At 44.2% G+C, this 12,601-nt stretch overlaps 1 protein-coding gene across 1 annotated transcript in view; it reads left to right on the top strand.

Annotated features, from left to right (window-relative positions):
* LOC134177784 (putative ankyrin repeat protein RF_0381) overlaps positions 1-10,404 on the top strand; it is a 12,865-nt gene extending 2,461 nt beyond the window's left edge. Inside the window, exons 4-21 of the mRNA XM_062644564.1 lie at positions 356-457; positions 522-617; positions 670-771; positions 832-867; positions 930-1,022; positions 1,080-1,178; positions 2,553-2,654; positions 2,719-2,814; positions 2,867-2,968; positions 3,029-3,064; positions 3,127-3,219; positions 3,277-3,375; positions 3,814-3,915; positions 8,491-8,583; positions 8,645-8,743; positions 9,908-10,009; positions 10,128-10,220; positions 10,282-10,404. Of these exons, the coding sequence (XP_062500548.1) occupies positions 356-457; positions 522-617; positions 670-771; positions 832-867; positions 930-1,022; positions 1,080-1,178; positions 2,553-2,654; positions 2,719-2,814; positions 2,867-2,968; positions 3,029-3,064; positions 3,127-3,219; positions 3,277-3,375; positions 3,814-3,915; positions 8,491-8,583; positions 8,645-8,743; positions 9,908-10,009; positions 10,128-10,220; positions 10,282-10,404 (1,668 nt within the window). The remainder of the gene's footprint in view (positions 1-355; positions 458-521; positions 618-669; positions 772-831; positions 868-929; positions 1,023-1,079; positions 1,179-2,552; positions 2,655-2,718; positions 2,815-2,866; positions 2,969-3,028; positions 3,065-3,126; positions 3,220-3,276; positions 3,376-3,813; positions 3,916-8,490; positions 8,584-8,644; positions 8,744-9,907; positions 10,010-10,127; positions 10,221-10,281) is intronic.
* The last annotated feature ends 2,197 nt before the right edge of the window (positions 10,405-12,601 follow it).

Here is a 12,601-nt window from a genome sequence, read left to right as displayed (position 1 = left end):
TGACGATTACTAGGCAACATTGACCAATTTCAAACATTACAAACACATAGAAACAAAATTGTTGATTAGCATAACTTGATTTGTTTTGTAATGGTATTTGAGTAGATCTCGTTTATTGTAAGAAAAATGATGTGAAGTTGAAAGTGTGTCAAGTGTAGGAGAGAGAGTTGGAGATGATTTGATATTCGATTAGAAAGTGTTGATTGTGTGTATGCTGCAGCAGGAGATGTAGACGAGTGTTTTACTATCAGACATGGTGTTGTATTATGAGTAGTGATGGATAGTCTGCTGGCAGTTGTATTGTATTGATTGCTTGTTGGACAACACATTGCTAATATGCATTGTATATGGTTAGATTGGTTGGACTGCATGTGTTTGGGCTATGATGAATGGTCAGATGTCAACTGCTGGTCGGTTGGTGTTTGCAAGTGAAAGAGTTGAAGATCTTACAGTTAAGGTGTGTGACAGTCAGTTGTGTTCAGAGAATGAAATGAATGTGTGTGAGTGTGTGGTGTGTGTAGACTCGTCCTCCCGTTTTCCATTGGGCATGTAAGAACAAGAGAGTTGATGTTGCAAGAAATATTGTGGAACATCACGGAACAGAATGGAAGGACAAAGTAGGGATTTGTCGACTTGTTGTGATTGTGTCATTGAGTAGTGTGTGAACAGGATGGTCGTGACGCATTGAATATTGTGGCTGTTTATGACAACGTGGACATTGCTGACATCATCCTGAAGAGAAGACTGCGAGATGGCAATGATGTGGAAACGGTACTGTTTGTCTCCCTGAGCATACTTTGCATGTTGTGTTGTTGATTTTGTGTGTTTCAGAGTGTTTCTATGTCAATGGAAGATGTTGCAGTGGAGGTTTGTGTGTGTCAGTTGTGTGTTGAGAGAAATAAGGAAGTGTGACTGTATGGATTGTGTAGACTCGATGTGTCGTGTTACACTGGGCACACAAGAACAGTAGAGTGGATGTGATAAGAAAGATTGTGGGACAGGGAACAGAAGTGAAGGACAGAGTGAGAAATAGAATTCGTCAATCATTTGTATGACTTGTTATTGTATTGTTGATGCAGTTGGGACGAACTTTACTTCACTATGCTGCTGATCATGGCAACTGTGATGTGGTTGATGTTCTCTTGAGCAAGAAGGCAGATGTTAATGCTTCAGACAAGGTAAGTGTAGCAACAATAAATATAACAGTAAAGGTTGTTGGTTGTGATCAGCCATGAGATGTATTGAAATGTTGTTTGTGTACTGTACTGACATCGAATACTCATTTGGTTGTCATGTGCACGAATGTATGGATGCATGTTGTGTTGTTTACTGACATTTACCTTTGTCAGTCTTAGGGTAGCAAGTGTACATATCATATCTAACAAATCATTGACTATTGAAACATATGTCAGAAAAGAGAGTATTTGGGGTCACTTGGGCAAGGATAGGCATGACCAGTTGGCAGGTTAAACAACCAGTCAACCCAGGTAGCAAACCTTGCTCAGCACAGTGGCTGGCCATGTAGAGTAACGGTGTTCCCAGTAGTTGTGCTTATCTTGCCTATTCTATTGAAGTTCAGTCAAATACAACAACTACTGCGTGTAAGCTATGAAGACTAGTGGGCAGGAGGGTAACTGACAAGCAGTGGAAAGCAGCAGATAAGCCAAAGCTGCAGTTAATCTACATTAGCAATGGCTAATTCTGTTTGTTGGTTTTATTTACAGTCGAGGTATCTTTATGAAAATAGAATGGTATGCTGCTTTTTGTAAACATGTCATTAATTAAAGCCTATGAGCCATAAGAAACGGGACTGTGTAAAAGTCATGAGGCTTGGTGTGGATCTGCTCAAAACGAACTGACTTTTGGTCTGCAGGCTATGTGACTGTTTTGTCACGCATCAGGATTGTGCCACACCTCCTGTGTGAGGCCCAATCATGGAGCAGTATTTTCCTTGTGTCATACGTGGCAACCGGAGACAATTGCCAAACAGCCAATCAGGTGCAAGGAACGTTCATGAAAGAGTTTCTTACCAGAAGTTCTGAACAGTGTAATTCATGTTTGCGATTGCCAATTCTTGTTGAAAAGAAACAACAGAACTTACCTGTTTGCAACTGCTAACACGAAATCAGTTCCTTTCATTGCTGACAACATTTATACAGAATGATGTTTATGTCTGGCATGTAATACTCTCATTACTGTACCTCTACAAATACAGACTACTTACTGACTTTGTGGTCATGTGACACAGCAGAGCACACTTAAAAGGAAAATAGCATGTAAATTAGCAATTCTTTGTGACACTTGTAACATGGTTTCAGAATGCTCATAGCTGTGGAAGAGACGGTGTAAACACAGCTTCAATTACTAGTTAACACTTAGTATTGGTTTTCTAATAAGGATTGTAGTCATCTGATTTTGTGATTGTCTTAATTTAATGTTAGTTTAGTGCTGTATTTCTACAAAGATTACACTTGATTTCTGTTGTAGAGTGCATGGTTGATTGTATTGTGATATTTTTAGACTAACTGCAATTGTCGTTACATGTGTGATAGTGTGGCAATAAGCCTTTTGATTTGGCTTTGAGAAAAGGTCACCTGTCAACTGCTGTTCGGTTGGTGTTTGCAAGTGAAAGAGTTGAAGATCTTACAGTTAAGGTGTGTGACAGTCAGTTGTGTTCAGAGAATGAAATGAATGTGTGTGAGTGTGTGGTGTGTGTAGACTCGTCCTCTCGTGTTCCATTGGGCATGTAAGAACAAGAGAGTTGATGTTGCAAGAAATATAGTGGAACATCACGGAACAGAATGGAAGGACAAAGTAGGGATTTGTTAAGTTGTTGTGATTGTGTCATTGAGTAGTGTGTGAACAGGATGGTCGTGATGCATTGGATATTGTGGCTGTTTATGACAACGTGGACATTGCTGACATCATCCTGAAGAGAAGACTGCCAGACGGCAATGATGTGGAAACGGTACTGTTTGTCTCCCTGAGCATACTTTGCATGTTGTGTTGTTGATTTTGTGTGTTTCAGAGTGTTTCTATGTCAATGGAAGATGTTGCAGTGGAGGTTTGTGTGTGTCAGTTGTGTGTTGAGAGAAATAAGGAAGTGTGACTGTATGGATTGTGTAGACTCGATGTGTCGTGTTACACTGGGCACACAAGAACAGTAGAGTGGATGTGATAAGAAAGATTGTGGAGCAGGGAACAGAAGTGAAGGACAGAGTGAGAAATAAAATTTGTCAATCATTTGTATGACTTGTTATTGTATTGTTGATGCAGTTGGGACGAACTTTACTTCACTATGCTGCTGATCATGGCAACTGTAATGTGGTTGATGTTCTCTTGAGCAAGAAGGCAGATGCTGATGCTTCAGACAATGTAAATGTAGCAACAGTAAATATAACAGTAGAGCTTGTTGGTTGTGATCAGCCATGAGATGTATTGAAATGTTGTTTGTTCTCTATAATGACATGAAATACTCATTTGGTTGTCATGTGCATGAATGCAGGGATGCATGTTGTGTTGTTTAGTGACACTTGTTGGTCTCATTTACAGTCAAGATATCTTTATGACAATTGAATGGTTATGTTGTGTTTTGTATTTATGTTATTAATTAACACTTACGAACAGTGTTGGTTTTCTAGTAAGGTTTATGTTGATGTGATCTTGTGATTGCCTGAATGTCAGGTAATTAATGCTGTAATTTTACAAAAACTTACACATTTCTGTTGTCTATCTCTTGTTTCAATGCACGTTTAGTTATCTTGTTGTGATATTCTTTCTAACTCATTACAATAATTATTGTATGTGTGACAGGATGGCAATAAGCCTTTTGACTTTGCTCTAAGGAATGGTCACATGTTAGCAGCTGGTCAGTTAATGTTGGCAATACAGTTGGTTGAAGATGTTGCATTAGAGGTGAGTAACAGTTGTCTTACAGCACAGTGAGTGGATACAGTTGAACTCTTGTTATTCCTAACAAACTTCTTACCTTTACCCTCTCTCTTGTGTGCCTTTCCCTTCCGTAACGGCCCGCCTGCCTAGGAAAGCTTGGCCATGTAGAGTGATTGGAGTCCGTCTCGGATTCTCAAGCTGTGCAGGAGGTCGGTTCTTGGCCATAGTCCGGGCCACCGAGACCGGACCCCGACCCACATTGTCATTAACTACCTTATAGTTGACCTGTATAACACAACACAGAAATTTGATTACACGTAAGGTGATCACCACTCCTCCCAAGCTGACACCCACCTCCATGCAATAGCTTCTTGTGTAAACCGGGGTTAAACCCCGTGTGTACACCGGAGGACAGCATAACACACGACACTGGCACGAAGGACGTGTTACGCTAGTGTCATGCAAACCACTTTTATTGCTTAGGTGCTACGAGACTTTTTGAAAAGCTAGCCAAAGTCTTTTTATGTAACTTTACGTATCGTTTGTACGCATCGCTGCGCCATCTCCCCGGCATGTGGATCGTCAAGTCCTCTAAGCCCCTCCCCTGGCTTGCTGCCGCCGTTGCTGCCCCTATTCTGAAGCTGTGCCCTGAGTAGCATGCGGAGTCATGGTCGCTGGCAGCCAACGCTCCTCTTACCTCACTTACCAAGCGGCCTCTTGACAGTGTCTCACCGTCGCAAAACAGAAATAGCGGTCCCGGTGCTGATCCTCTTTTGCCAACTATGCCAACACGGCGGTGACGGGGCAGCACATGAGTTTATAACGACATCCTAGACGGACAGGTGAACCGAGGGATCATAGGCTGCTCAAGATGGACTGCGAACTCGCCAGCTCGAAGGAACGCAAACAACCCAGCCAGCAAGCACCCCATAGCATCGCCACGTCGAAATCTGAAGCCCTTGGAAACCAGTGGTGACATAAGATTCTGAGCACCTCCGGCATAACGGGCAAGCGTCCAGGACGAATCGCCATTCCTTTTAGCCTCTTGATTCCCCGTAGCACGAGCTCCAATCGCGGGAGGGAGTACGTGTTACTATAGCCATGGCAAATCTGAAAGTGCTGTATCGCCAACAGGTAACACTTGATGATGGCAAGGATGCAATAAACAAGCACAGGATCCGTTCTGACGTTGGAAAAGGCAACACATGAGCGCTGACGCAGAACCCCCGATACCATGCGTAACCCGAACGGGTCGTTGACTTAGCTATACCTGCTCTAAGCAAGCATGCAACCGACTATTCCAATTGTCCAATGTCCAGTCCGCCTCTAGATCGCACACCAGGTCAATGATGGCTGATGAGACGGGATGGGAAATCTGAGCCAACTGCAACGAAACGAGAACACTTGAGTTAGCCTTGTTACGATATGGCATTCGCGAGCATGTTACACCACCCTGGCAGATGCTCTGATGTAAAAGTAAAATCATAGTGTGCAGCCACAAAGTGAAGCGTGCGAAGCAGGTGCAGCACACGCGGATCCTCGCACGTACCTCGCTACAGTGCCACGACAACCGTGGAGTTGTCCGACATGGTGGTTTTGAAAGTCCCAACCGAAGACCAAGGCGACGAGAACAATCGGTGCCAATTCTTTCAGAGCAATGGAAATGTTGGCCCAAGACAAGAAGCCACGATTCACCCCACACTGCACCGCAACCCAGCCTCCGGGTGCATTCGACTGCACTGTAAAAGACGGGAGCAGGCAACCGACCACGGCCAGCAAACCTTGACTGTTTCATCTCTCGATAAATCAGACCTGCCACCAGATATTTGAGCGAGCCTCCTTGGTCAGCCAAACGTGGAGGTGCAACTCCTTCGCAATCGCTGACAAGTCGATCAACCGCCCAACAAACGTCCGACCAGGCCTAACGACGGCGGCGGCATGGTGCAATAGACCGACCAGTGATAATAACTTGCGCTTCATACAGGCTCGCTTGTGCGATCATTTTTCTCAGCAGCTCACAGAGCCGCCGCAGCTTATTATTAGGTAAACGCAAGCAACCTTTGTGTCAATCTCAATGCCAAGGAATGTCATGCAACAGGCTGGAACTTCAATCTTGTGCTCTGCTACCAGAACGCCTAAACTTCTGCACGTTGTCAATGCGTGACTCAGGTTGTTGGCACATTCTTCGGACCCTGGCTCGCCGAAGAAGAGAAAATTGTCTAAACAATGGAGTGCTGAAGACACACCTGCACTGTACATAGCCCACAACACGGTTTCCGCCATCGCCGAGAAGATCTTAGGTGCAGAGCTCAACCCGAATGGAAGAGTGGTATCCAAACAAACTCGCCCATTCCACCTCATTCCCAACAGATGCCTGTCGTCGCTATGTACAGGTATCACTCTATAAGCACTCTGCAGATCCAGTTTTGCCAACTAGATAATCCTTCCGGTCTGAATGACCCATGCATGAGCCCTTATTCCACTTGCGACATATCGTTCTGGAGCTGTAATCCGTCACCGGCCTAGCCAGCGCAGAAGGGTACGGCGCGAATCGAGTTGAGCTGGCCAAGGGGCGTGCATTCAACTGTGGGAAGAGGGACTGACAGTGCGCTGCCAAGCCACATTCCGCCAACGAGTGATCCAGCTCCAGGCAGTGCTCGCACGGGGAAGACGTCGTTGGAGATGCCATGAAGCACGATGCATACATGGACGGGAGTGGCTGTTCCCACGTAATGGATTGGTGCACAGCAACAAACTTACGAAACCTCGCGTCATACTGCCACCAAGCATCTGCTCCCGCTCTCTACGCCTCTCTGACAATGAGCCTGAGGTACGCCAGCATGTCTTGCACTCTACTGGGTTGCCTTTCTGCTACAATTGCAATGTATGTGGTGAAGCATTGCACCCACGTGGGCAGTTACGCCACTTGCCGTGCCCGTCTGCCCACTGCCTCTCCCAGAGACGTGCCCTTCTGCCGACACATCTCGATGTTATCCGGCAGCAAATCTGCCATGTCCACGAATTCCAGCACCTGGATTTTCTTTACCAGCTTTGCTGGCACCGGAGCGAACGCTTCACAAAAAAAGGAATGGGCCTTCTGTTGGCTTCCAGGTGTGGTGACATCGGGCATTTCTTGCGACTGCTGCTTGGTGTCCATTTCCCCTTGTTCAAGCATGGGCACGTGCTCCAACGCCATTGCTGGTGTTATCACACCATTGCTTGTGGTATCACACCCAGATCAGTTTCATTACCTGCACACCAGGAACTGAACAATCGTGGAACAGAGTGTACAATCCATTCTGTCTCCATGCAAGGCCACTTTCTCGAAGTAGCCCCTCAAGCAAAAATAAACACTGTTCCTTCTTTATATTAGATAAGCGGATATCAAAACCGTGCCGTCCGATTCCAGCCGCCCTAATCATCTGCAGATGGTCCTGCCCGTCTGTGCCATGCCATTCTCGCCAATCGCTACCAGACCTGGATTTGTGCGTGAGCCAACCTGACTATTACTGGCCCTGCGCCGACCTGGACCAGCCGTTCTGCCACAGAATGTGACCGCCTGCTGATCGTGATAACGCCAACCCCGACTACTGCTGGCCCTGCGCTAACCATCCGCAGATTGTTCCACAATAGACACCAGCATAGTCGCTCTCACCTTTCGCTGTCGTACCTGCGTCAAGCTCCGCCGATTTGCCTCTCTGCTCTACTTCTGTACTTACCCGCCATGTTTCTTATTGTGTAGCCCCAAGGACTAACATGCCTTGCTAACTGCACCTGTTTGCCGCTCCCGCTTGACCTCATATATACATAGTGCATACAGTCGTCCACCGCTCATGGTTGCTTTTATTTTTGTCTTCTGAGCCACTCCACAGGTCGTCTGGGAACCTACCATCCCGGATCACTGTTGTTTTTGGAGCATGCAATGCCTTCTCCATCAGTGACTGCACTGCCGGCCACTTGGCCGCCACACAACAGCCATTTTTTCAGTAACTTAACCACACCGACACCAACGCACGCACCCACCATAACTGACAGTTCTGAACACTCTCCCATGTAAGCTATACAAGTCCTAGGCGCTGTCTAATTGTACGACTGGCAAATTACTCTCGACGCACGTGCACTCTCTGGCTACGTTGTGCAGACGGCTACATGAACAAAAAATGCCCTAACTAATGACATATTAAGTAGATCACTACCTTCTGCAGTTGCATTAGTCTCAGAGACGGGTGGCTGAGAGGCCCGCGAAAACTCCGCAACTGTCTTTCTCGCCATCTTGGTCATCAGCTCCTTTAGCTGCTGATTGGACAGCACGTGCCCACCCTGGCCGTCATCTGAGGCTGCAGTGTGTTGTGGCTCTGCCATCGTGAAACCGACACAGAAGCTGCTAACTCACGCATAACCGAGGTAAGCTGTATACACCTGCGTGTTGACACTTAGTGCCAACCATGTATGCCTTGTTGCACATGCTGTGGCCGAGCCAAATAAGTGAATTCAACTACACTAATCGTTCTGTTAAACTCAATATGGTATTTTTGTTTGAATTTCCTTTATGGAATTGATTTGTGACATTGATTCTCTTTCTTTGATTGTTGATAATAGAATGTGTGGAAGCTGCTGCTGTGGGCATGTAGGAATGAAGTGGATGTTGCAACAAAGATTGCAGAGAAGTTTTGTCAATCAGTTGAGAAGGAGGCGAGAGTTTTCACAATACTGTTGATTATGTGTGAAAGATGTTTTTGTGTTGTGCATGCAGTCTGGTAACACTTTACTTCACTTTGCTGCTCAACTTGATCATCATGAGGCAGTCGAGTGTCTGTTGGAGAAGAAGGCTGATGCAGATGCTAAAGATAAGGTAAACAATATTACAAACTGTTTGACTCTTAAACTTTGCTGCATATGACTTGTGATGTTTATAGTGTAGTGCATCTGTATGGTAGAGTAACTTACTAATTTTTGCAAATTTAAGAACATTGCTTGTTAATTAGTAAATCGACTGCTTTGATGTATCAAAGCTGTTCATAGCTGAAGGTGTAGAAAAAATTGAATGGATGTTTGTGAGATGTTGCCCAGAAACATGCTCTTAACATATTGTTTCTGTGTGAAGAAACTGTCAATTTGAAAACAAGACAGTAGTTTAAAGGAGCACTCTCACCAAAATCAACTATCTCTCAGATGAAAGCTGTCACTTCATGACACAACCCTTTGCAACCGTGTACTGCAGAAGTTTACCGTAACGAAGAAATAAAGCATTGAAATTACCTGCGTAGGCGTGTTTAGTACCCGTGTGTGGCATATGCGTAACTCTGATTGTTGGTTAGCAAGGAAGACCGATATCTGTGCACATTTCAAGGTAAGGATTGTAAGACATGTTGTCAAGTTGTGATTTATTAACCAAAACCTAAAGTAGTCGCTTCGAGAGAGTAAGTAAGATTTTGCGTACATATGGGGAATCGTCTGAACAACTTGTTGCCGATTCTCTGCTTCTGTGGCTGTCTGGACCGTAGGTTTCCTGTAGGAAGATACCAGGCCTTGCATCTTTCTTTCAACAAGTTTTAGTATTTGGTGAGAGTTTTCCTTTAAGATGGACACCATTTGACTTCTCCTTATATCTTGTGGATAGTGAAAGTGAATACAAATGGTACTCGCTTGTTGCTGCTAGTCTGATAGCAAGTGGTGATGAGACAGCAGCTATAGGTAGCACATAGGGAAGGTAGTGAAGCATCTGGCTACAGTTGAACATTTAGTATTTATGGAGATGTGTGTTGATGCAGAGCTATAGACAGGCAGTGATGATGAAGTAAGACTTGACTATATGCAATACACTATAATATTATATTGTGATAGATGTTAGACGTTAAATGAAATGCATTTATTATTGCTTTGCTGTGTGTTTAGTCACATATACTTGTTTCCTAGTGGTCTCAAGAGTGAGCACAATTATACAGTCGTGTCTGTATCTTTGGTTATTGTGGAGCATTTACCAGACTCTCTACAATAATTGCTGTATGTGTGATAGGATGGCAAGAAGCCTTTTGATTTGGCTGTGAGAAAAGGTCACATGTCAACAGCTAATCGGTTGTTTTCAATAATGCAGTCAGTTGAAGATGTTGCATTAGAGGTGAGTAAAAGTTGTCTTACAGAATAATGAGTGGATACAGTTTGGTATTTTTGTTTGTATTTCCTTTTATGGAATTGATTTGTGACATTGATTCTCTTTCTTTGATTGTTGATAATAGAATGTGTGGAAGCTGCTGCAGTGGGCTTGTAGGAATGAAGTGGATGTTGCAACAAAGATTGCAGAGAAGTTTTGTCAATCAGTGGAGAAGGAGGTGAGAGTTTTCACAATACTGTTGATTATGTGTGAAAGATATTTTTGTGTTGTGCATGCAGTCTGGTCGCACTTTACTTCACTTTTCTGCTCAACTTGATCATCGTGAGGCAGTCGAGTGTCTGTTGGAGAAGAAGGCTGATGCAGATGCTAAAGATAAGGTAAACAACATTACAAACATTTGACTCTTAAACTTTGGTGCATGTGACTTGTGATGTTTATAGTGTAGTGCATCTGTGGCCGCTTTCACACTAGACTCTGGTTAACCTAGATAGACAAACCACTGCTCACTATAGATGTGAGAGGCTGATAATTAGCCTAGGTTGCAAAATATCGCGTTCATACTTGCAGAAATAGATACCAAATTTCAGTACTTGGATGTGGTAGGATAATATGGCTACAAAGTACAGACAATTTAGCAATTTCAATTATTCTGGATGATCGACAGTAGCGATTTTGTAGAACGCACAATTCTGCTACGGCTGAGGCATGTGCACAATGGTATCACAAAATACAGGGTTGGAGCGATAAACTTAAACGTATGCCAATGGGGGGAGTAACTGAGATCTAACCTAGCTAGCAAGTGGGTTACCATTGACCCAGGTTAAGTCACTTGACTGATTACGTAACCTAGGTTAGCTGTTCACACTGGCACGCGTGTAACGCAGGTTAGCCAAGATTAACCTAGGTTAGAGCCCAGTGTGAAAGTGGCCTGTGTGGTAGAGTCAACTTACTAATGTTTGCTAAACTGATATGCAAATTTAAGAACATTGGTATTTATGACTGCTTTGTGATATCAAAGCTGTTCATAGCTGGAGGTATAGAAAAAGTGAAGTTTCAGATTCAATGGATGTTGTGAGGTGTTGTCCAGAAACATGTTCTTTACCATATGGTTTCAGTGTGATGACACTTGTAATTTGAAAACAAGACAGTAGTTTAGAGATGGACACCATTTGATTTTTCTGTGATGGTTCACACACAGGGTTAAGTCATGTTAACTTGGGTTAAGTTGAATTCTTACCTTCGTCATTTTTCCAGTGATGATGTTTATTTGCCGACTTGACGCGACCACTTATCTGAGCCAGCCTGCATAATGAAGGCGTGGCCATGGAGAGTGGGCGGATCCTGGCCTAGCCCATCATGGTCCAGGAGAACCGACGTCTGGCACGGATCCGGACTTCAGACCGGACTCCGGCCCAACTCACCTTTCACGTGGATAACCAGGGAGATTTAATGGAATAAAGGGTAGGGGAAAAAGGCGTCCCAAGCACAAGCTCATCAGACATCGGGATGGGAGGGTGGGAAACAAAACACACGTGCTCTGGGACGCTTGCTGCGCTGTGGCGGGCGGGATAGTCGCTGGCAATGCGCATTCTCCATTCATCGTAAGACCCTCGTGAGTCTGCCGTGCGCGTGCGCTCAGCAATGCATCTCCGGACGAATTCAACTGCATTTATCTGGTTCATTAAACTCCATTTCAATTCTTACCTCCATCAGTTTTCCAGTGATGATGTTTCAGAGCGGAATATAAGGAAATTTCTTTGTCCGGACAAACCGGTTTACCCAAGCCACGCCCATTTAGACCACGCCCATTCTAACAAATTTTGGGGCCGTAAACAACACTTTATTTCTATTATTTGACATTTATACAAAGCATGACAATAACCAGAACAACTTTGAGACAACATACCTGCAAAGCAATCTTTTATTGCGTTACAATAAAGTGAAAAAATTATGGAACCTCAAAAGACAAACTTGAAAGTGCACTATAATTATGTGAGACAATAGCAGAACATTAACAGGGAAGCCTAGAACAACAATGTGCAAAATTGTATTCAGTCAGACCTTCTGGAAAACTATTTGTAGACGCGGTCTTAGAGGATTATGCCACACGTACCAGTCATCTAAACTAAAGCTGCTAGTGCTATCGTCATGGGTCAACTCTCCAGTTTTCCTTGCTCTGTATTGCTTTCTGAAACCTTGATTAGGACAGCAGTTGGTCTTGCATCGTTCCCACCACAGCTGAATAGCGGCGCCAGCGTGAAAGTCTTGACGTGATGGTCCTTCATGGTATACTTCCATAAGGTCAGACAAGGTGGTGTTGCTCATGCTGGTGTGCCGGTCTGTCTTGATCAGTTTCAGCGATGAAAACATCCTTTCAACATGTGTGGTAGTTAAGGGGAGACTAATACTATGTCTGGACAGGTGTGAACTATGTACCACACACTCATAGCACACCTTGCTGATGTGAAGATATTTTCTAGCATAATTAACTACCTCCTCAACATGAAGAGCAAGAATATTAACCCCTTTGCTTTCTAATGGTTTGGCAAAACAAACAGCAAGAGTTTCTACAGCTTCTCTAGCCTCTGCGTTATCATC

Source organism: Corticium candelabrum, chromosome 3 (assembly GCF_963422355.1).
Source record: "Corticium candelabrum chromosome 3, ooCorCand1.1, whole genome shotgun sequence".
In the NCBI taxonomy this organism is placed as follows: domain Eukaryota; kingdom Metazoa; phylum Porifera; class Homoscleromorpha; order Homosclerophorida; family Plakinidae; genus Corticium; species Corticium candelabrum.
Note: the sequence above shows the minus strand (reverse complement) of the source record. Positions and strands in the feature narration are given on the sequence as shown.